Source organism: Pseudophryne corroboree, assembly GCF_028390025.1.
Source record: "Pseudophryne corroboree isolate aPseCor3 chromosome 3 unlocalized genomic scaffold, aPseCor3.hap2 SUPER_3_unloc_38, whole genome shotgun sequence".
Lineage (NCBI taxonomy): Eukaryota > Metazoa > Chordata > Amphibia > Anura > Myobatrachidae > Pseudophryne > Pseudophryne corroboree.
This window is the reverse complement of record NW_026967528.1, coordinates 868,867-895,504: the sequence shown is the minus strand read 5'-3', so window position 1 is coordinate 895,504 and position 26,638 is coordinate 868,867. Positions and strand designations below refer to the sequence as shown.

General features: G+C 48.6%; 1 protein-coding gene across 1 annotated transcript in view; it reads right to left on the bottom strand.

The window, feature by feature from the left end:
- Positions 1 to 1,339: 1,339 nt before the first annotated feature.
- LOC134984132 (zinc finger protein ZFP2-like) overlaps positions 1,340 to 26,638 on the bottom strand; it is a 237,785-nt gene continuing 212,486 nt past the window's right edge. Inside the window, exon 7 of the mRNA XM_063949755.1 lies at positions 1,340 to 2,745. Within this exon, the coding sequence (XP_063805825.1) occupies positions 1,583 to 2,745 (1,163 nt within the window). The 3' untranslated portion in view covers positions 1,340 to 1,582. The remainder of the gene's footprint in view (positions 2,746 to 26,638) is intronic.

Below are 26,638 nucleotides of genomic sequence, written 5' to 3'. Positions count from 1 at the left end.
TCATCTTTTCCAAGTTACTACAAATGATATGAGATCGGTAGCAGCACTACTTTCAGGATTATTACACAGAACACACATAAAGGCTGACACAGCAAATAACAGTAACACATACAAGGGATTAATTAGAAATAAGGAAGCATAATAATCATTAAGTCTAATTATCAACTGGTTCTGTGCGGGACCCATACACCTCTTTACTGCCTCCAGCAGCCCCTGGTACTGCACTGCGGCCACCCGCCCTCTCTACCCCCACTACTGCCTCCATCTACTACTACCTCCCCCCACTACTGCCATCTGCCGTCTCCCCCCACTACTGCCACCGCCCTGTCTTCCCCCACTACTGTCACCGCCCCATCTCCCGCCACTACTGCCATCCGCCTCGTGTCTCACCCCCACTACTGCCACCCACCTCATCTTCCCACACTACTGCCACTGCCCCATCTCCCGCCACTACTGCCACTCGCCCCGTCTCCACCCCACTACTGCCACACGCCCCATCTCCCCCCACTACTGCCACCCACTCTGTCTTCCTCTCTGACACCTTAGTGCTTCTTGGGGACATGATTACCCACATAGACACTGCCTCCAGCAGCCCATGGTACCGCACTGCAGCCATCCACCCCGTCTCCTTCCACTACTCCCACCGCCCTGGCTCCCCCCACTACTGCCACATGCCCCATCTCCCCCCCACTACTGTCACCCACCCCACTTCCCTGTACTGCCACCCACCTCGTCTCCCCTACTACTGCCACCCCAAAAAAACTACTGCCACTGCCCCGGCTCCCCCCACTACTGCCACCCGCTCTGGCACCTTAGTGCTTCTTGGGGACATGATTACCCACATAGACACTTCTTCCAGCAGCTCCTGGTACCGCACTGCAGCCATACGCCCTGTCTCCCCTGACACCTCAGCGCTGCTTGGAGACAATATTTCCTATGTAGACACTGCTCCGGCAGCCCCCGCTACTGCAAAGGTGCCGCCTACCCTGTGTCACCCGACATCTCAGCACTGCTTGGGGAATTATGATACTGCTGGTAACAGTCCTTCATCTGCAGATGGAACCAAACAGGGCGCTGCTTCTGGTACATGGACCCTGGTCATGTAGGGCTGGGAGAGTCAGTAAGATTGTGTAATAGGGGTCTACAGTAAGTCAGTAAGGAGGCAGAAGCTGCTTCTGGTACATGGACCCTGGTCATGTAGGGCTGGGAGAGTCAGTAAGATTGTGTAATAGGGGCCTACATTAAGTCAGTAAGGAGGCAGAAGCTGCTTCTGGTACATGGACCCTGGTCATGTAGGGCTGGGAGAGTCAGTAAGATTATGTAATAGGGGCCTACAGTAAGTCAGTAAGGAGGCAGAAGCTGCTTCTGGTACATGGACCCTGGTCATGTCGGGCTGGGAGAGTCAGTAAGATTATGTAATAGGGGCCTACAGTAAGTCAGTAAGGAGGCAGAAGCTGCTTCTGGTACCATGGACCCTGGTCATGTAGGGCTGGGAGAGTCAGTAACATTATGTAAAAAGGTATACTCCAGAAGACTAATATGGTCCCTCACCTGAGTGATGTCTATTGTGTGCAACAAGACCTTATCTCTCAGAGTATGGAAATGGTCTCTCACCTGTGTGACTTTGCTGATGTGTAACAAGATGTGATTTCTGTGTAAAACATTTCCCACACTCAGAGCAAGAAAATGGCTTCTCACCTGTGTGAATTCTGTTATGGCTAACAAGATATGATTTCTGTGCAAAACATTTCCCACACTCAAAACATGGAAATGGCTTCTCACCTGTGTGACTTCTCTGATGCACAATAAGATCTGATTTCTGTGCAAAACATTTCCCACACTCAGAACATGGAAATGGCTTCTCACCTGTGTGACTTCGCTGATGTGGAATAAGTTGTGATTTCTGTGTAAAACACTTCCCACACTCAGAGCAAGAAAATGGCTTCTCACCTGTGTGATTTCTGTTATGTCTAACAAGATCTGATTTGAGTGCAAAACATTTCCCACACTCAGAACATGGAAATGGTTTCTCACCTGTGTGACTTCGCTGATGTGGAACAAGTTTTGATTTCTGTGTAAAACATTTCCCACACTCAGAGCAAGAAAATGACCTCTCACCTGTGTGACTTCGCTGATGTCTAACAAGATGTGAGATCTGATTAAAACATTTCCCACACTCAGGACATGGAAATGGCTTCTCACCTGTGTGACTTCTCTGATGTGTAACAAGTACTGATTTGTGTGCAAAACATTTCCCACACTCAGAACATGGAAAAGGCTTCTCACCAGTGTGACTTCGCTGATGTGTAATAATATATGATTTCTGTGTAAAACATTTCGAGAACTCAGGGCAAGAAAATAGATTCTTACCTGTGTGATTTTGCTGATGCGTAACAAGATCTGATTTGTATGTAAAACATTTTCCACACTCAGAACAGATCAGTGGCCTCTCACCTGCCTTAGCTGGCTGATGGGTAATAAGCTTTGTGTTCTTTGTAAAACATTTGGCATCTATAGAACAGGGAAACACTGTATCTACTGTCAGAGCTGTAACAGATGCACCAATATCAGAGTGATCAGGAGAACATTTCCCAGGATCAGAGGGATCAGCTGATAGAGCTGGATATATAATTGGGGTAATGGGGTTATCTCCCGGAGATTCCTGTCTACTGTCATTATCTTTTATGTCACAATCCGGGGATAACATTAGATGTCCTTCTGAGATATTCCTGCTTGTGTGTCCATCTGCTGGAAAAAATATACATTATGGAAATGTGACATTTTCTGTAACAATATTAATCTTGTAAACAATAGGAGAAGACGACTGTCTAGGACACTTAATTGTAAATGTGTGTGTATAATAAAATATAACTTTTGATGAAGGCTTTATCATATTGTGTCTCAGACTATCATTGTGTCCACCCTCCTGAGAACACTCACAATAACATATGTAATATTATAATAAGACTTAGATATCTCTCTCTCTTGTACTGGTAACTAACCATGAAGTATATATGGAGATATATTCACCCGCCAAGTCCTAAGTCAGCACCAATGTAAAACAATGGAGGGGGAACATATCGTATGAATTGGAGATTCTAGATGAACAATAACATCAGTCATATGAGCTGATGGATCAGAGAAATGTATCCTAACGTTACTCCTGGAAGCATTGGTAAGGTAGTATTCCTTTATGTGTGTGCTCATACGCTGGTAAGCCTGTACATGTGTTACTCACCCTTATATAAGGTATATTGCTACAGCAGAGGAGGTGGAACAAGGTACTTTACATGAAATACACCATATAATACACTGCAATCATCATCTGCTAGGTTATAATGCACTCTTACACCCCCATCATCAGTGTATTACCTCTATTCTCTCAATAGTCATAAGGATGGTGTGTGTACGGTTAGTATGATACAGAGAATTACATATCAGAATCTATACAGCTGACTCCATACTTCTGCTTCTCATACATGTGCTACTGGCAGCAGTGAACATCTGAGTGAGAGTGCAGGGAAGACAGCAGAGTCTGATGAGAGATTGGATCTGCCTTTGCAGGGATGTACCACACCTGTCACCCCTGTTAGTATAAAAAATAATAAATAAGAGGGCCGAGGCCTGAGTCCATTCAGATGTGCTTTCTGGACCTCTCCTCACTAAGTGGCTTCTTATCTACCCTACCTGATAGCTCTCAGCCGCCACTGGGACCAAAACCCAATCTTTTACGTCCCCCACTCCTCCTGCCCTAAAGTCGCTTACCCCAGTGACACTGCTGAAGCCATGGGCTGTATTCTGGGGCTAAGTGCGCCCAGGCTTTCCTGTACGCTCCGGCCACCTGACTAGGAGGCGCTTTTGGCTCAGTCGGGATCACTTGCTCTCCCACTCACATGGGTGCGCAGATTCCACTACTGCTGGGGACAGAACAGGCTGCCCACAGTCACCAGAGCCCGGTGGTGATATTGGGAAGGAAGGTGGCTGCCATTTTGGATCCTGGTGCCCGGCCATCTCATAAGGTTTATAATTGATATAAGCTGCTAAATAAGTGTCCTGGCTGCTGGAACGGGGTCACTACACTAAACTGAGGCATTTGCCTGGAGGTGAAACTACCTTCTATTTATATGGTACCACTATAATCTACTTCCTCTCAGTCTACATGCAGAGCCCAGTATCAAGTATCGACTGAGTACAGCTCATTACACTCTGATTACAACCTCACAGTATATTATTTTGTGGATTCATCCACGGAATATATTTTGCCATTTGTGTCTCTCTGTGCTGAGCGCTTCCCGTCTGTGATCACGCTGACCTCTAGTGGAATTTCTCGGTCATTACTGTGTTATTTGAGTTGCATTACATCATGTTTACTTGAAATTTTGGCCTCGATACCCCCGTCATCCCAACTAAGAATGTAATTTTGAACCGAGTCATCTTGGTGTAACCTCCTGACAGCGTACTACTGCTCCTTTTATTTATAGATCGTTTGTATTTTAGTATCTCTGAGAGGTCAGTCTCTTTGGAGCTGGCTTACCATGCCTCCAAAAAAGGTTAAAATGTACCAAATTGGCCACACCTGTCCATCCCTTTGGTACCTCAAATTCAGGTGGTCCTTCTGAGACCGCTACATCATCTGCTTCTTCTTGTCAGACGCACAGCCCAGCTGTAATGGCAGAAGACGTCTTAAGACACTCTAGATCAGGCATTCCCAACCACAGTCCTCAAGGCACAACAACAGTGCAGGTTTTAGAGATATCCGGGCTGCAGCACAGATGATAACTGAGCTACTAATTAAGTACCTGTGCTGAAGCCTGGATATCACAAAAACCTGCACTGTAAGTGTGCCTTGAGGACCGTGGTTGGGAATGCCTGCTCTAGATGGTCCTGTTACTCTACGCTCTATACATTCTAGGTTATCTGCATTTAAGGACTGAAATAACCTCAGAACTTAACTCTAATATTCAAGCTTTGAGGTCTGGTATCAGTGAGATTGGCACTCGTACAGACTACGATTAGAGAGATTGTTGCGTCTCACAAAGATCTGATTTCAGCACATGACACCCTTCAGGAAGACACGGTCTCTATTCGTGATAAAGTCATTGATTTAGAAGACTGGTCTCGGAGAAATAATATCAGAATAATGGGCGTTCCGGATTCTGGGGCAGATGTATTAAGCCTGGTGAAGTGATAAAGTGGAAGGTGATAACGCACCAGCCAATCAGCTCCTAACTTACATGTTACAGGCTGGCTTTGAAAAATGACAGTTAGGAGCTGATTGGCTGGTGCATTATCACCTTCCACTTTATCACTTCACCTGGCTTAATACATCTGCCCCTCTGTTACAAAATGCTGAGCTTTATGATTATGTCACGGTCCTCTTTTCAGAAACTTCCACCGAAGGCTTCTGCAGCGGACCTTCTTTTTGATAGGATCCATATAGACTCCCAAAGTCCAAACAGGCCCCTATCCAAGCTCTGAGGGACACTCGGCTCAGGGTCCACGTTTTTCATATTAAAGAATGCATTCTACGGGCTGCTTTGCCTTCCTCATCCACAGCTGAGTGCCTGGATAATCTGCAGATATTTCTCCTGTGACGCTGGCCAAAAGGCGTCTATTCCACCCAAGGGAATGTGCAATACAAATGGGGCTTTCCTACTAAGGTTATTGTAATGCAAAACGGCGCCTTCACAGTGATACCTTCACCTGAGGATGGCCCTGCTATTCTGAAAATGAAGGACTATCAACATAAAAAATCCCACATGACACTATACCTAAAGCAATCCAGCAGGAGTGGTCTTCCATCTTGAAGTAATATGCTAAAGCAGTAAGACTGTTGCAGACACTCAGAGTTTGTTTCCTACTGTAACATGTGGCATCTGGGACTAAGTGGGCATGGATCTATTTTTGGGCCAGATTTATTTGTTCTCGTTATGGGTTTAAAACGTGTCTTTCTCTTTATGTCCTGTGCTCTTTAATTGCTATATAGTAGCAATAATATAAATAATATAGTATAATATAGTCTGATATTCTTTCCACTCTTACATTTCGCTATACCTTTCTAGAATGTTTGGGTGTTCAGGTAAAGCATGACTGATTCATCTAACATCCTGTTGCCCTTATAACTGTGTTGGTGGAACCTAAATAGTATAAAAGACCAGGTTCTTAGCCTTTACCTCCTCTGGTTACATTGAGATTAAGAATAGTACTATGTTATGCTACATTTGAGATTTCTTTATACAATTGTTACTACGATGACTAGAATTTGCACTCTCGTATGGCTACTTGGGGTAGTCGGTGAGTTTCCCTTTTAGGCCCGACTGCCACCTTTTTCTACCTTTCTGTCACGGTACCCTAGTGACGGAATCTCTAGCTCCTTTATGGACGCTATTTCTGTTTGTGTCTCATTTTTGTTCCCTATTTTATTTTTTCTGTGATTTGATAGTTTGAAGTATGCACACGCCCTACAGACTCTACTGGACTTTACACAGATGATCCTAGATGTTTCATACCATGATCTGATCTCTATCACGGTGACGTTTTTAAGTCTTAATGTAAAAGGTCTTATTTCTCCCCGTAAGAGACGTCTTGCAATAAAATATTTCACTGACCAGAAGGTGGCGGTGGTAGCCACTCAGGAATCACATGTTCCATTGCACTCTCCCCCTCAGTTTACCAATAACTACCCAGCATGCTCTATCTCCTGTGGTGTAGCCATCCTTTCTAATAAATCCTGCCCCTTTCACCTGGACAGCAAGTGGGTGGATTGCAATGGTAGATATTGGATTCTAGATGGGAAGATTCATTATAAATATGTCCCCCTCACTTCTCTCTATGCCCCTCATGCCAGACAGCCCCAATTTCATAAATCTTTTTTATTCAATAGCTACAAGAAATTGCACTTCTCCTTATGGGATATGTTACTCTTGCTCCATACCCTCATCTTGATAGATCCTCCACTACTGAGGAACAGACCAGTAATGCCGCCCGTTCCTCAGCTTCCTCATGCTCCCTTTATTAGCTGAATCTGACCTCTATAACACTCGGAGAATTAGACATCATTTGTGCGTGATTATACTTATTACTCTGCTGTACACAGGTCATATTAGAGAATAGACCTTCTTCTAGGTCGTTACAATTGATCCCTCGCATTGATATATTTCTGTATGGGGTGTTATTTGTAACTACTTTTTAGATGCCATTTTGTCCATGTATAACTTCATTATGTATATGTATGACCTCATTGCTTTATATATGTACATTTTATTAGGATTAGTGGGAAGAATATACACAGCTTTTAGGCTGGCTGATTATGAACCATCCGGCTTCGGTACCACAAATAGGCTTGAATAAAAACCACCTTTTTCCTGTTGCATCACGGGAACTAAGGAAATAACCTTGTCTTGACACAATTTCTGTATTGCGTTCAGCACAAAATCGGCATGGGGGAAGATCTTGAAATTCCAACCTGTAACCCTGGGACACTATTTGTAATACCCAAGGATGGAGATCTGAGTGAATCCAGACCTGGCTGAAAAAATAAGAATTTACTCACCGGTAATTCTATTTCTCGTAGTCCGTAGTGGATGCTGGGGACTCCGTAAGGACCATGGGGAATAGACGGGCTCCGCAGGAGACTGGGCACGCTAAAGAAAGATTTAGGACTATCTGGTGTGCACTGGCTCCTCCCCCTATGACCCTCCTCCAAGCCTCAGTTAGGAACTGTGCCCGGAAGAGCCGACACAATAAGGAAGGATTTTGAATCCCAGGTAAGACTCATACCAGCCACACCAATCACACCATATAACACCATATAACACGCGATAGGAACCCCGGTTAACAGTATGACAACAATGGAGCCTCTGAATAGATGGCTCGCAATAACAACCCGATTTTTGTAACTGTGTACAAGTATTGCAGACAATCCGCACTTGGGATGGGCGCCCAGCATCCACTACGGACTACGAGAAATAGAATTACCGGTGAGTAAATTCTTATTTTCTCTGACGTCCTAGTGGATGCTGGGGACTCCGTAAGGACCATGGGGATTATACCAAAGCTCCCAAATGGGCGGGAGAGTGCGGATGACTGCAGCACCGAATGAGAGAACTCCAGGTCCTCCTCAGCCAGGGTATCAATTTGTAGAATTTTGCAAATGTGTTTTGCCCCTGACCAAGCAGCTGCTCGGCAAAGTTGTAAAGCCGAGACCCCTCGGGCTGCCGCCCAAGATGAGCCCACCTTCCTTGTGGAATGGGCTTTTATTGATTTAGGCTGCGGTAATCCCACCGCAGAATGCGCCAGCTGAATAGTGCTACAAATCCAGCGCGCAATAGACTGCTTAGAAGCAGAAGCACCCAGCTTGTTGGTTGCATACAGGATAAACAGCGAGTCAGTTTTTCTGACTCCAGCCGTCCTGGAAACATAAATTTTCAGGGCCCTGACTACATCCAGCAACTTGGAATCCTCCAAGTCCCTAGTAGCCGCAGGCACCACAATAGGTTGGATCAAGTGAAAAGCTGATACCACCTTCGGAAGAAACTGAGGACGAGTCCTCAATTCTGCCCTATCCATATGGAAAATCAGATAAGGGCTTTTACAAGACAAAGCCGCCAATTCTGAAACCCGCCTGGCCGAAGCCAGAGCCAACAGCATAACCACTTTCCACGCAAGATATTTTAAATCCACAGTCTTAAGTGGTTCGAACCAATGTGATTTCAGGAATTCCAAAACCACACTGAGATCCCAAGGTGCCACTGGGGGCACAAAAGGAGGCTGAATAAGCAGAACTCCTTTGACAAAAGTCTGAACTTCAGGCAATGAAGCCAGTTCTTTCTGGAAGAAAATCGACAGAGCCGAAATCTGGACCTTGATGGACCCCAATTTGAGGCCCAACATCACCCCTGCTTGCAGGAAGTGCAGGAATCGACCTAGTTGAAATTCCTCCGTCGGGGCCTTCATGACCTCACACCAAGCAACATATTTCCGCCAAATGCGGTGATAATGTCTTGCAGTGACATCCCTCCTGGCTTTGATCAGGGTAGGGATGATTTCCTCCAGAATACCCTTTTCCTGTAGGATCCGGTGTTCAATCACCATGCCGTCAAACGCAGCCACGGTACATCTTGGAACAGACAGGGTCCCTGCCGCAGCAGGTCTTGTCTGAGTGGCAGAGGCCAAGGGTCCTCTGCAAGCATCTCTTGAAGTTCCGGGTACCAAGCTCTTCTTGGCCAATCCGGAACCACGAGTATAGTTTTCACTCCTCGCCTTCTTATTATTCTCAGTACCTTGGGTATGAGAGGTAGAGGAGGAAAACCCATAAACCGACTGGTACACCCACGGTGTCACTAGAGCGTCCACAGCGATCGCCTGAGGGTCTCTTGACCTGGCGCAATATCTTTTCAACTTTTTGTTGAGGCGGGACGCCATCATGTCCACCTGTGGTCTTTCCCACCGGTTTATCAGCATTTGGAAGACTTCTGGATGAAGTCCCCCTTCTCCCGGGTGGAGGTCGTGCCTGCTGAGGAAGTCTGCTTCCCAATTGTCCACTCCCAGAATGAACACTGCTGTCAGTGCTAACACATTCTCTGCCCATCGGAGAATCCTTGTGGCTTCTGCCATCGCCATCCTGCTTCTTGTGCCGCCCTGTCTGTTTACATGGGCGACCGCCGTGATGTTGTCTGACTGGTTCAGTACCGGCTGGATCTGAAGCAGGGGCCTTGCCTGGCTTAGGGCATTGTAAATGGCCCTTAGCTCCAGGATATTTATGTGAAGAGAAATCTCCTGATCTGACCACAGTCCTTGGAAATTTCTTCCCTTTGTGACTGCACCCCAGCCCCGAAGGCTGGCATCCGTGGTCACCAGGACCCAGTCCTGTATTCCGAATCTGTGGCCCTCTAGTAGATGAGCCCTCTGCAGCCACCACAGCAGTGACACCCTGGTTCTGGACAATAGGGTTATCCGCTGTTGCATCTGGAGATGGAACCCGGACCATTTGTCCAACAGGTCCCACTGGAACGTCCTTGCGTGGAACCTTCCGAATGGAATTTCTTCGTATGAAGCTACCATTTTTCCCAGGACTCGTGTGCATTGATGTACCGACACTTTTCCTGGTTTTAGGATGTCTCTGACTAGAGATGACAACTCCTCGGCTTTTTCCACTGGGAGAAACACTCTTTTCTGGTCTGTGTCCAGAATCATTCCCAGGAACAGAAGACGCGTCGTCGGGACCAGCTGTGACTTTGGAATATTGAGAATCCAGCCGTGCTGTTGTAGCACTTCCCGAGAAAGTGCTACCCCCACTACCAACTGTTCTTTGGACCTCGCCTTTATCAGGAGATCGTCCAAGTACGGATAATTAAAACTCCCTTCTTGCGAAGGAGTATCATCATTTCGGCCATTACCTTGGTAAAGACCCTCGGTGCCGTGGATAACCCAAACGGCAGCGTCTGGAACGGATAATGACAGTCCTGTACCACAAATCTGAGGTACTCCTGGTGCGGAGGGTAAATGGGGACATGCAGGTACTCATCCTTGATGTCCAGGGAGACCATGTAATCCCCCTCCTCCAGGCTCGCAATAATCGCTCTGAGCGATTCCATCTTGAACTTGAACCTTCTGAGATAAGTGTTCAAGGATTTTAAATTTAAGATGGGTCTCACCGAACCGTCTGGTTTCGGTACCACAAACATTGTGGAATAGTAACCCTGTCCATGTTGAAGGAGGGGTATTTTGACAATCACTTGCTGTGAATACAGATTTTGAATAGCCACCAACACTGCCTCCCTGGCAGAGGGAGTTGCCAGTAGGGCAGATTTTAGGAAACGGCGGGGGAAAACGTCTCGAATTCCAGCCTGTACCCCTGAGATACTACTTGAAGGACCCAGGGATCCACCTGTGAGAGAGCCCACTGTGCGCTGAAATTTCTGAGACGGGCCCCCACCGTTCCCGGTTCCGCCTGAGCAGCCCCAGCGTCATGCTGTGGACTTACCGGACGCAGGGGAGGACTTCTGCTCTTGGGAACTAGCTGTGTGCTGCAGCTTTTTTCCCCCTACCTCTGCCCTTCGGCAGAAAGGATGAGCCTCTAGCCCTCTTATTTTTCTGGGGCCGAAAGGACTGTACCTGATAATACGGTGCTTTCTTTTGCTGTGGGGTAGCCTGTGGCAAAAAGGTTGATTTCCCAGCAGTAACTGTGGAAACGAGGTCTGAAAAGGCCCTCCCCAAAAAGTTCCACCCCTTTATAGGGTAAAACTTCCATGTGCCGCTTTGAGTCGGCATCACCTGACCATTGCCTAGTCCATAACCCCCTTCTGGCGGCAATGGACATAGCGCTTATTTTTGATGCCAGCCGGCAAATATCCCTCTGTGCATCACGCATGTATAAGACCGTGTCTTTTATATGCTCAATCATCAGCAAAATATTGTCCCTATCCATGGTATCAATGTTTTCCGACAGGGAATCTGACCACGCAGCTGCAGCACTGCACATCCAAGCTGATGCAATAGCGGGTCTCAATATAATGCCAGTGTGTGTGTATATAGCTTGTAGGGTATTTTCCTGCTTTCTATCAGCAGGTTGTTTTAGGGCGGCCGTATCCGGAGACGGTAGAGCCACCTTCTTTGATAAGCGTGTCAGCGCTTTATCTACCCTAGGGGGTGTTTCCCAACGTGACCTATCCTCTGGCGGGAAAGGGTACGCTGCCATTAACCGTTTAGAAATTATTAATTTCTTATCTGGGGAAGTCCACGCTTCCTCACACACCTCATTTAATTCCTCAGATGCAGGAAAAAATAAGAATTTACTTACCGATAATTCTATTTCTCGTAGTCCGTAGTGGATGCTGGGGACTCCGTAAGGACCATGGGGAATAGCGGCTCCGCAGGAGACAGGGCACAAAAATAAAAGTTTGTCCACTAGGTGGTGTGCACTGGCTCCTCCCCCCATGACCCTCCTCCAAGCCTCAGTTAGGATACTGTGCCCGGACGAGCGTACACAATAAGGAAGGATTTTGAATCCCGGGTAAGACTCATACCAGCCACACCAATCACACTGTACAACCTGTGATCTGGACCCAGTTAACAGCATGATAACAGAGGAGCCTCTGAAAAGATGGCTCACAACAATAATAACCCGATTTTTGTAACAATAACTATGTACAAGTATTGCAGACAATCCGCACTTGGGATGGGTGCCCAGCATCCACTACGGACTACGAGAAATAGAATTATCGGTAAGTAAATTCTTATTTTCTCTGACGTCCTAAGTGGATGCTGGGGACTCCGTAAGGACCATGGGGATTATACCAAAGCTCCCAAACGGGCGGGAGAGTGCGGATGACTCTGCAGCACCGAATGAGAGAACTCCAGGTCCTCCTTAGCCAGGGTATCAAATTTGTAGAATTTTACAAACGTGTTCTCCCCTGACCACGTAGCCGCTCGGCAGAGTTGTAATGCCGAGACCCCTCGGGCAGCCGCCCAAGATGAGCCCACCTTCCTTGTGGAGTGGGCATTTACAGATTTTGGCAGTGGCAGGCCTGCCACAGAATGTGCAAGTTGAATTGTGCTACAAATCCAACGAGCAATCGTCTGCTTAGACGCAGGAGCACCCAGCTTGTTGGGTGCATACAGTATAAACAGCGAGTCAGACTTCCTGACTCCAGCCGTCCTTGAAATATATATTTTCAGGGCTCTGACAACGTCCAACAACTTGGACTCCTCCAAGTCGCTAGTAGCCGCAGGCACCACAATAGGCTGGTTCAGGTGAAACGCTGATACCACCTTAGGGAGAAAATGCAGACGAGTCCGCAGTTCTGCCCTGTCCGAATGGAAAATCAGATATGGGCTTTTGTAAGATAAAGCCGCCAACTCTGACACTCTCCTGGCCAAAGCCAGGGCCAGTAGCATGGTCACTTTCCATGTGAGATATTTCAAATCCACAGATTTGAGTGGTTCAAACCAATGAGATTTGAGAAATTCCAAAACTACATTGAGATCCCACGGTGCCACTGGAGGCACAACCGGGGGCTGTATATGTAGTACTCCCTTGACAAAGGTCTGGACTTCAGGAACTGAAGCCAATTCTTTCTGGAAGAAAATCGACAGGGCCGAAATTTGAACCTTAATGGATCCCAATTTGAGGCCCATAGACAATCCTGTTTGCAGGAAGTGTAGGAATCGACCCAGTTGAAATTCTTCCGTCTGGGCCCTCCGGGCCTCACACCACGCAACATATTTTCCCCAAATGCGGTGATAATGCTGTGCGGTCACCTCCTTCCTGGCTCTAATCAGGGTAGGGATGACTTCCTCCGGAATGCCTTTTTCCTTCAGGATCCGGCGTTCAACCGCCATGCCGTCAAACGCAGCCGCGGTAAGTCTTGGAATAGACAGGGTCCCTGCTGAAGCAGGTCCCTTCTTAGAGGTAGAGGCCACGGATCTTCCGTGAGCATCTCTTGAAGTTCCGGGTACCAAGTCCTTCTTGGCCAATCCGGAGCCACGAGTATCGTTCTTACGCCCCCTTGGTGTATAATTCTCAATACCTTGGGTATGAGAGGCAGAGGCGGAAACACATACACCGACTGGTACACCCATGGTGTTACCAGAGCGTCCACAGCTATTGCCTGAGGGTCTCTCGAACTGGCGCAATACCTGTCCAGTTTTTTGTTGAGGCGGGACGCCATCATGTCCACCATTGGTTTTTCCCAACGGATCACCAGCATGTGGAAGACTTCTGGATGAAGTCCCCACTCTCCCGGGTGAAGGTCGTGTCTGCTGAGGAAGTCTGCTTCCCAGTTGTCCACTCCCGGAATGAACACTGCTGACAGTGCTATCACATGATTTTCCGCCCAGCGAAGAATCCTTGCAGCTTCTGCCATTGCCCTCCTGCTTCTTGTGCCGCCCTGTCTGTTTACGTGGGCGACTGCCGTGATGTTGTCTGACTGGATCAACACCGGCTGACCCTGAAGCAGAGGTTTTGCCAGGCTTAGAGCATTGTAGATTGCTCTTAGCTCCAGAATATTTATGTGAAGAGACGTCTCCAGGCTCGACCACACGCCCTGGAAGTTTCTTCCCTGAGTGACTGCTCCCCAGCCTCTCAGGCTGGCATCCGTGGTCACCAGGACCCAGTTCTGTATGCCGAATCTGCAGCCCTCTAACAGATGAGCACTCTGCAACCACCACAGAAGAGACACCCTTGTCCTCGGAGACAGGGTTATCCGCTGATGCATCTGAAGATGCGAACCGGACCATTTGTCCAGCAGATCCCACTGGAAAGTTCTTGCGTGGAATCTGCCGAATGGAATCGCTTCGTAAGAAGCCACCATTTTTCCCAGGACTCTAGTGCATTGATGCACAGACACCTTTCCTGGTTTTAGGAGGTTCCTGACAAGTTCGGATAACTCCCTGGCTTTCTCCTCCGGAAGAAACACCTTTTTCTGAACAGTGTCCAGAATCATCCCTAGGAACAGCAGACGTGTTGTCGGGATCAGCTGGGATTTTGGAATATTTAGAATCCACCCGTGCTGTTGCAGCACTACTTGGGAAAGTGCTACTCCGACCTCTAGCTGTTCTCTGGACCTTGCCCTTATCAGGAGATCGTCCAAGTAAGGGATAATTAATACGCCTTTTCTTCGAAGAAGAATCATCATTTCGGCCATTACCTTGGTAAAGACCCGGGGTGCCGTGGACAATCCAAACGGCAGCGTCTGAAACTGATAGTGACAGTTTTGTACCACGAACCTGAGGTACCCTTGGTGTGAAGGGCAAATTGGGACATAGAGGTAAGCATCCTTGATGTCCAAGGACACCATAAAGTCCCCTTCTTCCAGATTCGCTATCACTGCTCTGAGTGACTCCATCTTGAACTTGAACTTTTGTATGTACATGTTCAAGGACTTCAGATTTAGAATAGGTCTCCCCGAGCCGTCCGGCTTCGGTACCACAAACAGCGTGGAATAATACCCCTTTCCCTGTTGTAAGAGGGGTACCTTGACTATCACCTGCTGAGAATACAGCTTGTGAATGGCCTCCAAAACCGTCGCCCTGTCGGAGGGAGACGTTGGTAAAGCAGACTTCAGGAACCGGCGAGGGGGAGACGTCTCGAATTCCAAGCTGTAACCCTGAGATACTACCTGCAGGATCCAGGGGTCCACTTGCGAGTGAGCCCATTGCGCGCTGAAATTCTTGAGACGACCCCCCACCGCACCCGAGTCCGCTTGTAAGGCCCCAGCGTCATGCTGAGGACTTTGCAGAAGCGGGGGAGGGCTTCTGCTCCTGGGAAGGAGCTGCTTGCTGCAGTCTCTTACCCTTTCCTTTGCCTCGGGGCAGATATGGATGGCCTTTTGCCCGCTTGTTCTTATGGGAACGAAAGGGCTGCGGCTGAAAAGACGGCGTCTTTTTCTGCTGGGAGGTGACCTGAGGTAAAAAGGTGGATTTTCCGGCTGTAGCCGTGGCCACCAAGTCCGATAGACCGACCCCAAATAACTCCTCCCCTTTATACGGCAAAACTTCCATATGCCGCTTGGAATCCGCATCACCTGACCACTGTCGCGTCCATAAACTTCTTCTGGCAGAAATGGACAGCGCACTTACCCTTGATGCCAGAGTGCAAATATCCCTCTGTGCATCTCGCATATAAAGAAAAGCATCCTTTAAATGCTCTATAGTCAATAAAATATTGTCCCTATCCAGGGTATCAATATTTTCAGTCAGGGACTCCGACCAAGCTACCCCAGCACTGCACATCCAGGCTGACGCGATAGCTGGTCGTAGTATAACGCCAGTATGTGTGTACATACTTTTTAGGGTATTTTCCAGCCTCCTATCCGCTGGCTCCTTGAGGGCGGCCGCATCAGGAGACGGTAACGCCACTTGTTTTGATAAGCGTGTGAGCGCCTTATCTACCCTAGGGGGTGTTTCCCAGCGCGCCCTAACCTCTGGCGGGAAAGGGTATAATGCCAATACCTTTTTTGAAATTAGCAGTTTTTTTATCGGGGGTAACCCACGCTTCATCACACACTTCATTCAATTCATCTGATTCAGGAAAAACTACAGGTAGTTTTTTCACACCCCACATAATACCCCTTTTTGTGGTACTTGCAGTATCAGAAATATGCAACGCCTCCTTCATTGCCGTGATCATGTAACGTGTGGCCCTACTGGAAAATACGTTTGTTTCTTCACCGTCGACACTGGAGTCAGTGTCCGTGTCTGTGTCGACCGACTGAGGTAAATGGGCGTTTTAAAGCCCCTGACGGTGTTTGAGACGCCTGGACAGGTACTAATTGGTTTGCCGGCCGTCTCATGTCGTCAACCGACTTTTGCAGCGTGCTGACACTATCACGTAATTTCATAAATAAAGCCATCCATTCCGGTGTCGACTTCCTAGGGGGTGACATCACCATTACAGGCAATTGCTCCACCTCCACACCAACATCGTCCTCATACATGTCGACACACACGTACCGACACACAGCAGACACACAGGGAATGCTCTAATAGAAGACAGGACCCCACTAGCCCTTTGGGGAGACAGAGGGAGAGTTTGCCAGCACACACCAAAGCGCTATAATTATACAGGGACAACCTTATAATAAGTGTTTCCCTTTATAGCAGCTTAAATATCACAAATATCGCCAAAAAGTGCCCCCCCCCCCCCCCCTCTGATTTTACCCTGTTTCTGTAATGCAGTGCAGGGGAGAGCCTGGGAGCCTTCCTACCAGCGGAGCTGTGTGGGGAAAATGGCGCTGTGTGCTGAGGAGATAGGCCCCGCCCCCTTTTCGGCGGGCTCTTCTCCCGTTTTTTTCTGGAATCCTGACAGGGGTTAAATACATCCCTATAGCCCAGGGGCTATATGTGATGTATTTTTAGCCAGTATAGGTATGTACATTGCTGCCCAGGGCGCCCCCCCCCCAGCGCCCTGCACCCTCAGTGACCGCAGTGTGAAGTGTGCTGAGAGCAATGGCGCACAGCTGCAGTGCTGTGCGCTACCTTAAAGAAGACTGGGATGTCTTCTGCCGCCGATTTCTGGACCTCTTCTCTCTTCAGCATCTGTAAGGGGGCCGGCGGCACGGCTCCGGTGACCCATCCAGGCTGTACCTGTGATCGTCCCTCTGGAGCTAGTGTCCAGTAGCCTAAGAAGCCCAATCCATCCTGCACGCAGGTGAGTTCGCTTCTTCTCCCCTTAGTCCCGCGTTGCAGTGAGCCTGTTGCCAGCAGGACTCACTGAAAATAAAAAACCTAACAAAAATAAGAATTTACTTACCGATAATTCTATTTCTCGTAGTCCGTAGTGGATGCTGGGGTTCCGAAAGGACAATGGGGAATAGCGGCTCCGCAGGAGACAGGGCACAAAAAGTAAAAGCTTTAGGATCAGGTGGTGTGCACTGGCTCCTCCCCCTATGACCCACCTCCAAGCCTCAGTTAGAATACTGTGCCCGGACGAGCGTACAATAAGGAAGGATTTTGAATCCCGGGTAAGACTCATACCAGCCACACCAATCACACTGTACAACCTGTGATCTGAACCCAGTTAACAGCATGATAACCGCGGAGCCTCTGAAAAGATGGCTCACAACAATAATAACCCGATTTTTGTACAATAACTATGGCCCTCATTCCGAGTTGTTCGCTCGGTATTTTTCATCGCATCGCAATGAAAATCCGCTTAGTACGCATGCGCAATGTTCGCACTGCGACTGCGCCAAGTAACTTTGCTATGAAGAAAGTAATTTTACTCACGGCTTTTTCATCGCTCCGGCGATCGTAATGTGATTGACAGGAAATGGGTGTTACTGGGCGGAAACACGGCGTTTTAGGGGCGTGTGGCTGAAAACGCTACCGTTTCCGGAAAAAACGCAGGAGTGGCCGGAGAAACGGTGGGAGTGCCTGGGCGAACGCTGGGTGTGTTTATGACGTCAACCAGGAACGACAAGCACTGAACTGATCGCACAGGCAGAGTAAGTCTGAAGCTACTCTAAAACTGCTACGAGGTTTGTGATCGCAATATTGCGAATACATCGGTCGCACTTTTAAGATGCTAAGATACACTCCCAGTAGGCGGAGGCTTAGCGTGTGTAACTCTGCTACATTCGCATTGCGACCGATCAACTCGGAATGAGGGCCTATGTACAAGTATTGCAGACAATCCGCACTTGGGATGGGCGCCCAGCATCCACTACGGACTACGAGAAATAGAATTATCGGTAAGTAAATTCTTATTTTCTCTGACGTCCTAGTGGATGCTGGGGTTCCGAAAGGACCATGGGGATTATACCAAAGCTCCCAAACGGGCGGGAGAGTGCGGATGACTCTGCAGTACCGAATGAGAGAACTCCAGGTCCTCCTCAGCCAGGGTATCAATTTTGTAGAATTTTTCAAACTTGTTCTTCCCCTGACCAAGTAGCAGCTCGGCAAAGTTGTAAAGCCGAGACCCCTCGGGCAGCCGCCCAAGATGAGCCCACCTTCCTTGTGGAATGGGCATTTACATATTTTGGCTGTGGCATACCTGCCACAGAATGTGCAAGCTGAATTGTACTACACATCCAGCTAACAATCATCTGCTTAGAAGCAAGAGCACCCAGTTTGTTGGGTGCATACAGGATAACAGCAAGTCAGATTTCCTGACTCCAGCCGACCTGGAAACCTATATTTTCAGGGCCCTGACAACATCCAGCAACTTGGAGTCCTCCAAGTCCCTAGTAGCCGCAGGTACCACAATAAGCTGGTTCAGGTGAAACGCTGACACCACCTTAGGGAGAAACTGGGGACGAGTCCGCAGCTCTGCCCTGTCCGAATGGACAATCAGATATGGCTTTTGTGAGACAAAACCGCCAATTCTGACACTCGCCTGGCCGAGGCCAGGACTAACAGCATGGTCACTTTCCATGTGAGATATATCAAATCCACAGATTTGAGCGGTTTAAAGCAATGTGATTTGAGGAATCCCAAAACTACGTTGAGATCCCCCAGTGCCACTGGAGGCACCAAAGGGGGTTGTATATGCAATACTCCCTTGACAAACTTCTGGACTTCAGGAACTGAAGCCAATTCTTTCTGGAAGAAAATCGACAGGCCGAAATTTGAACCTTAATGGACCCCAATTTGAGGCCATATACACTCCTGTTTGTAGGAAATGTAGGAATTGACCGAATTGAAATTCTTCCTTGGGGCCTTCCTGGCCTCATACCATGGAACATATTTTCACCGAAGCGGTGATAATGTTGTGCGGTCACCTCCTTCCTGGCTCTGACCAGGGTAGGGATGACCTCTTCCGGAATGCCTTTTTCCCTTAGGATCCGGCGTTCAACCGCCCCGCTGTCAACGCAGCTGCGGTAAGTCTTGGAACAGATATGATTCTTGCTGAATCAAGACCCTTCTTATTATCTCTTGAAGTTCCGGGTACCAAGTCCTTCTTGGCCAATCCGGAGCCACGAGTATAGTTCTTACTCCTCTCCGTCCTATAATTCTCAGTACCCTGGGTATGAGAGGCAGAGGAGGGAACACATACACCGACTGGTACACCCACGGTGTTACCAGAGCGTCCCAGCTATTGCCTGAGGGTCTCTTGACCTGGCGCTTCAGGTGGGACGCCATAATGACCACCTTTGGTCTTTCCCAACGGTTCACAATCATGTGGAAACTTCCAGATGAAGTTCCCACTTTCCCGGGTGGAATTCATTCCTGCTGAGGAAATCTGGTTCCCAGTTGTCCACTCCCGGAACGAACACTGCTGACAGTGTTATCACATGATTTTTCGCCCAGCGAAGAATCCTTGCTGCCATCGTCCTCCTGCTTCTTGTGCCGCCCAGTCTGTTTACGTGGGCGACTGCCATGATGTTGTCCGACTGGATCAGCACCGGTTGTCTTTGAAGCAGAGGTCTTCCTAGGCTCAGAGCATTGTAAATTGCCCTTAGCCCCAGTATATTTATGTGGAGAGAAGTCTCCAGACTTGACCACACTCCTTGGAAATTTCTTCCCTGTGTGACTGTTCCCCAGCCTCTCAGGCTGGCATCCGTGGTCACCAGAACACAGTCCTGAATGCTGAATGTGCTGTCCTCTAGAAGATGAGCACTCTGCAGCCCCCACAGGAGAGACACCCTTGTCCTTGGAGACAGGATTATCCGCTGATGCATCTGAAGATGCGATCTGGACCATTCGTCCAGCAAATCCCCCTGAAATTTTTTTGCGTGAGATCTGCCGAAAGGAATCGCTTCGTAAGAAGCCACCATTTTTCCCAGGACTCCTGTGCACTGATGCACTGATACCTGGCCTGGTTTTAGGAGGTTTCTAGCTCGGATAGCTCCCTGGCTTTCTCCTCCGGGATAAACACCTTTTTTCTGGACTGTGCCCAGAATCATTCCTAGGAACAGCAGACGTATCGTCGGAAAACAGCTGCGATTTTTGGAATATTTAGAATCGACCCGTGCTGTCGTAGAACTACTTTAGATAGTTCTATTCCGACCTCCAACTGTTCTCTGGACCTTGCCCTTCTCAGGCCATCGTCCAATTACGGGATGATTAAGACGCCTTTTTCTTTGAAGAAGAATCATCTTTCCGGCCATTACCTTGGTAAAGACCCGGTGTGCCGTGGACAATTCAACGGCAGCGTCTGAAACTGATAGTGACAGTTCTGTACCACGAACCTGAGGTACCCTTGTTGAGAAGGGCAAATTTGGACATGGAGGTAATCCTTGATGTCCAGGGACACCATATAGTCCCCTTTTTTCCGGTTCGCTATCACTGCTCTGAGTGACTCCATCTTGATTTGAACCTTTGTATGTAAGTGTTCAAAGATTTCAGATTTATAATATGTCTCACCGAGCCGTCTGGCTTCAGTACCACAATATAGTGTGGAAAAATAATACCCTTTTCCTTGTTGTAGGAGGGGTACTTTGATTATCACCTGCTGGAAATACAGCTTGTGAATTGTTTCCAATACTGCCTCGCTGTCGGAGGGAGACGTTGGTAAAGCAGACTTCAGGAACCTGCGAGGAGAAAAACGTCTCGAATCTCCAATCTGTACCCCTGGGATACTACTTGTACGATCCAGGGGTCCACTTGCGAGTGATCCCACTGCGCGCTGAGACTCTTGAGACGACCCCCCACCTCACCTGAGTCCGCTTGAACGGCCCCAGCGTCATGCTGAGGACTTGGCAGACGCGGGGGAGGGCTTCTGTTCCTGGGAAGGGGCTGCCTGCTGCAGTCTACTTCCCTTTCCTCTATCCCTGGGCAGATATGAGTGGCCTTTTGCCCGCTTGCCCTTATGGGAACGGAAGGATTGAGGCTGAAAAGACGGTGTCTTTTTCTGCTGAGATGTGACTTGGGGTAAAAAGGTTGGATTTCCCAGCTGTTGCCGTGGCCCCCCGGTCCGATGGACCGACCCCAAAGTACCTCCTCCCCTTTATACGGCAATACTTCCATGTGCCGTTTGGGATCTGCATCACCTGACCACTGTCGTGTCCATAAACATCTTCTGGCAGATATGGACAACGCACTTATCTTGATGCCAGAGTGCAAAAATCCCTCTGTGCATCTCGCATATATATAGAATACATCCTATTAAATGCTCTATATCAATAAAATATTTTCAGTCAGGGAATCCGACCAAGCCACCCCAGCACTGCACCTCCAGGCTGAAGCGATCGCTGGTCGCAGTATAACCACCGTATGTGTGTATATACTTTTTAGGATATTTTTCCAGCTTCCTATCAGCTGGCTCCTTGAGGGCGGCCGTATCTGGAGACGGTAACGCCACTTGATAAGCGTGTGAGCGCCTTATCCACCCTAAGGGGTGTTTCCCAACGCGCGCTAACTTCTGGTGGGAAAGGGTATAACGCCAATATTTGCTATCGGGGTAAACCCACGCATCATCACACACTTCATTTTATTTTATCTGATTCAGGAAAAACTACGGTTAGTTTTTTCACTCCCACATAATACCCTTTCTTGTGGTACTTGTAGTATCAGAAATATGTAACACCTCCTTCATTGCCCTTAACATGTAACGTGTGGCCCTAATAATGAATACGTTTGTTTCTTCACCGTCGACACTGGATTCAGTGTCCGTGTCTGTGTCGACCGACTGAGGTAAATGGGCGTTTTAAAGCCCCTGACGGTGTTTTTGAGACGCCTGGAAAGGTACTAATTGGTTTGCCGGCCGTCTCATGTCGTCAACCGAACTTGCAGCGTGTTGACATTATCACGTAATTCCCTAAATAAGCCATCCATTCCGGTGTCGACTCCCTAGAGAGTGACATCACCTTACAGGCAATTGCTCCGCCTCCTCACCAACATCGTCCTCATACATGTCGACACACACGTACCGACACACAGCACACACACCGGGAATGCTCTGATAGAGGACAGGACCCCACTAGCCCTTTGGGGAGACAGAGGGAGAGTTTGCCAGCACACACCAAAACGCTATCATTTTACAGGGACAACCTTATATAAGTGTTTTTCCCTTATAGCATCTTAATATATATACATATCGCCAAATTAGTGCCCCCCCTCTCTGTTTTAACCCTGTTTCTGTAGTGCAGTGCAGGGGAGAGCCTGGGAGCCTTCCCTCCAGCCTTTCTGTGAGGGAACATGGCGCTGTGTGCTGAGGAGAATAGGCCCCGCCCCCCTTTTCGGCGGGCTTCTTCTCCCGTTTTTCTGATAGTCTGGCAGGGGTTAAATACATCCATATAGCCCCAGGGACTATATGTGATGTATTTTTTGCCATTATAGGTACTTTCATTGCTGCCCAGGGCGCCCCCCCCAGCGCCCTGCACCCTCAGTGACCGTTGGTGTGAAGTGTGCTGAGAGCAATGGCGCACAGCTGCCGTGCTGTGCGCTACCTTAAGAAGACTGGGAAGTCTTCAGCCGCCGATTTCTGGACCTCTTCTCTCTTCAGCATCTGCAAGGGGGCCGGCGGCGCGGCTCCGGTGACCATCCAGGCTGTACCTGTGATCGTCCCTCTGGAGCTAGTGTCCAGTAGCCTAAGAAGCCAATCCATCCTGCACGCAGGTGAGTTCACTTCTTCTCCCCTAAGTCCCGCGTTGCAGTGAGCCTGTTGCCAGCAGGACTCACTGAAAATAAAAAACCTAACAAAACTTTTACTCTAAGCAGCTCTTTAGGAGAGCCACCTAGATTGCACCCTTCTCGGCCGGGCACAAAAACCTAACTGAGGCTTGGAGGAGGGTCATAGGGGGAGGAGCCAGTGCACACCACCTGATCCTAAAGCTTTTACTTTTTGTGCCCTGTCTCCTGCGGAGCCGCTATTCCCCATGGTCCTTTCGGAACCCCAGCATCCACTAGGACGTCAGAGAAACTTTTATTCTAAGCAGCTCTTTAGGAGAGCCACCTAGATTGCACCCTTCTCGGCCGGGCACAAAAACCTAACTGAGGCTTGGAGGAGGGTCATGGGGGGAGGAGCCAGTGCACACCACCTAGTGGACAAACTTATTTTTGTGCCCTGTCTCCTGCGGAGCCGCTATTCCCCATGGTCCTTACGGAGTCCCCAGCATCCACTTAGGACGTCAGAGAAACTACAGGCAGTTTTTTCTCACCAAACATAATACCCTTTTTTGTGGTACCTGGGGTATCAGAGATGTGTAATACATTTTTCATTGCCTCAATCATGTAGTGGGTGGATCTATTGGAGGGTACACTCGTCTCATCATCGTCGACACTGGAGTCGGTATCCGTGTCGACATCTATATCTGTCATCTGAGGTAGCGGGCGTTTTACAGCCCCTGATGACATTTGAGACGCTTGGACAGGCACAAGCCGAGTAGCCGGCTGTCCTATGTCGTCAAACCATTTATGCACCAGAGCGCTATATATCACAGCGATATCACCTATAAAAACGTGTTTTCCCCTATAGCTGCATAATATATTTATATTGCGCCTAATTTGTGCCCCCCCTCTCTTTTTAACCCTTTTCTGTAGTGCAGGACTGCAGGGGAGAGCCAGGGAGCTTCCTTCCAGCGGAGCTGTGAGGGAAAAATGGCGCCAGTGTGCTGAGGGAGAAGGCCCCGCCCCTTTTTCGGCTGGCTTTCTCCCGCTATTGTAAAAGTTTTGGCAGGGGTTAATATACACCTATATAGCCTCTGGGGTTATATATGGTGCCAGTTTGCCAGCCAAGGACGTCAGAGAAACACAAGGCGTGCCCCCACCCGATCGTACTCCCGCATGGGAGCCCCAGCGTCATGCTGAGGGTTTAGCAGTAGCAGCCACTGACTTCTGCTCCTGTGAGCCTGCTGGTGTTGTACGTTTTCTACCCCTTCCTGTAAAGAAGGGGGGTACCTTTTGCCTTTTTGTGCCTGTTATTCTGAAAGTACTGCATGGTATGAGAAGGATACTCGTTCTTAAGGGGGACAGCTGCGGAAGGCAAAAAAAACAGACTTGCCTGATGTAGTCGTGGAAATCATGGCATCCAGCTTATCAAAGAGGGCCTCCCCATTGTAAGGGAGCGCCTCAATATTCCTTTGATTCCACATCAGCATTCCATTGGCGAATCCATAATGCCCTGCGGCCTCAAATCGCCATAGCTGAGGCTCTTGAACCCAGGAAACAAATATCCTTCATCTTCTCAACTAAGTAACCTGCAGCATCTTTGATATGACTGAGAATTAGGACCAAGTCATCCTTATCAACTGTGTCTGTATTAACTAGTAAGTTGTCTGCCCATGGTTCCACAGCGTTACCCAGCCACGCACAAGCAATGGTGGGCCTGAGTAACGTACCATTAGCGGTATATATGGATTTTATTGTCGTCTCTAATTTACGGTCAGCAGGATCCTTTAAAGAAGCTGACCCTGGGACAGGCAGACGATTTTCCTAGACAGTCTAGAAACTGAGGTGTCCACCATTGGGGGTGTCTCCCACTTGTGCCCGTCTTCCTCAGGGAAAGTGTACGCTACACGTATCCTTCTGGGAATAGTAAATTTCCTTTCGGGGTTAGACCAGGCGTCCTCAAAGAATGCATTCAGATCCTTTGAGGAAAAGTCACCACCTCTTTCTTATTCAATCTAAAATAATCCTTTTGCAGATGTTGTATCGGTAGATTTTATAGCGACTATCATACATTGAATGCTCTTTGCTAATTTTGGGTCTACCCCTCTCAAATCCCCAGTGTCGGCTTCCGTGTTGGAATCTGTGTCCCCTTGCATTATCTGGGCCAGAGACCTTTTCTGGGAACTGGATGGGACCCGAGTGGATGATATGGAGGGGTCAGCAAACAGTGCATCCACCACAGACTGCCTCCAATATATCTGTTGCTCAGAGTCAGAGAATTTCTGTGCAATCATGGAAATATAATTTTGCAACTTTCTCACCCACTCCGGCTCCTTCTGATATTACCCTCTTGTGCCTCTAAACTGGGTTCCAGCGGTGAAGACTCCCCCCCCCCCCCCCCCTTCCCATGTCTGACATGATACACGCGTGTATACACACACACACACACACACACACACACACACACACACACACACACACACACACACACACACAGACCCCTCTCACACCGGAGACCGGAGAGCTATCGGGGACAGACACACACTGATGCCTGTCAGAGAAACACAAAGGGATTTGCCAGTTCACACACTGCTCCCTCTATAATGTGCAATACACACTATTAGCGCATAATCAACCTGATTAGTTACACTCCTTCCCCCCTATAACATCCTGGTACTTGAGGAGAAACTGCGCCTGGAACCCCACAGAGAAAAATGGCGTGCAGTGAGTGAACTGTGTCCTCTGAGAAGCTCCGCCCCCTTGCAATGGCACGCTTCGAACACAGAACGGGAATATTTATCCTGGCCCCGAGGGTAGCACAACCTCATGGACAGGGGGGGATGTGTATTATATGCCAGCTAGAGAAAAGGTATTACATGCCGCTCAGAGCGCCCCCCCCACCCCCCGCACTCTTCACCCGTGCTGAGAGACATGGCGAGCAGCGTCCCTGCCGCTGCACTGGTACCTGAAAAGCCGCCAGCGATGATGGAGTACCCTCTCTGCAGGACTCCAGTAATATACTCATCCTTTTTCTGTGTTCTGGCGCTGTTAGGGGGCGGCAGCAGTGCTGCAGGAGTGAACGCTGGCCAGGCTTGAGCTGTGTTCAGTACCCTCAGGATCTAATGGTGTCCTGTCAGCGGAAGCAGAACCATTAACTAATTAAGTTGGTTCTAACGTCCCCCCCACCAAGTCCCACGAAGCAGGGAGGCTGTAAAATAAAAAACCTATCAAAGTATTTTCCAGCAAAGCTCTGTAGAGCTCCACTAGAGTGCGTCCAGTCTCATGGGTACATTTTCTAAACTGAGGTCTGGAGGAGGGGCATAGAGGGAGGAGTCAGTTCACACTATTAAAAAGTCTTAAAGTGCATAAGGCTCCTGCGGAACCGTATATACCCCATGGTACTAAAATGGACCCCAGCATCCTCTAGGACGTAAGCGAAAATAAGATTTTAAAACCTGCCGGTAAATCTTTTTCTCGTAGTCCGTAGAGGATGCTGGGACTCCGTAAGGACCATTGGGAATAGACGGGCTCCGCAGGAGACATGGGCACTTTAAGAAAGACTTTGACTCTGGGTGTTCACTGGGTGTTCACTGGCTCCTCCCTCTATGCCCCTTATCCAGACCTCAGTTAGAGAAACTGCCCAGAGGAG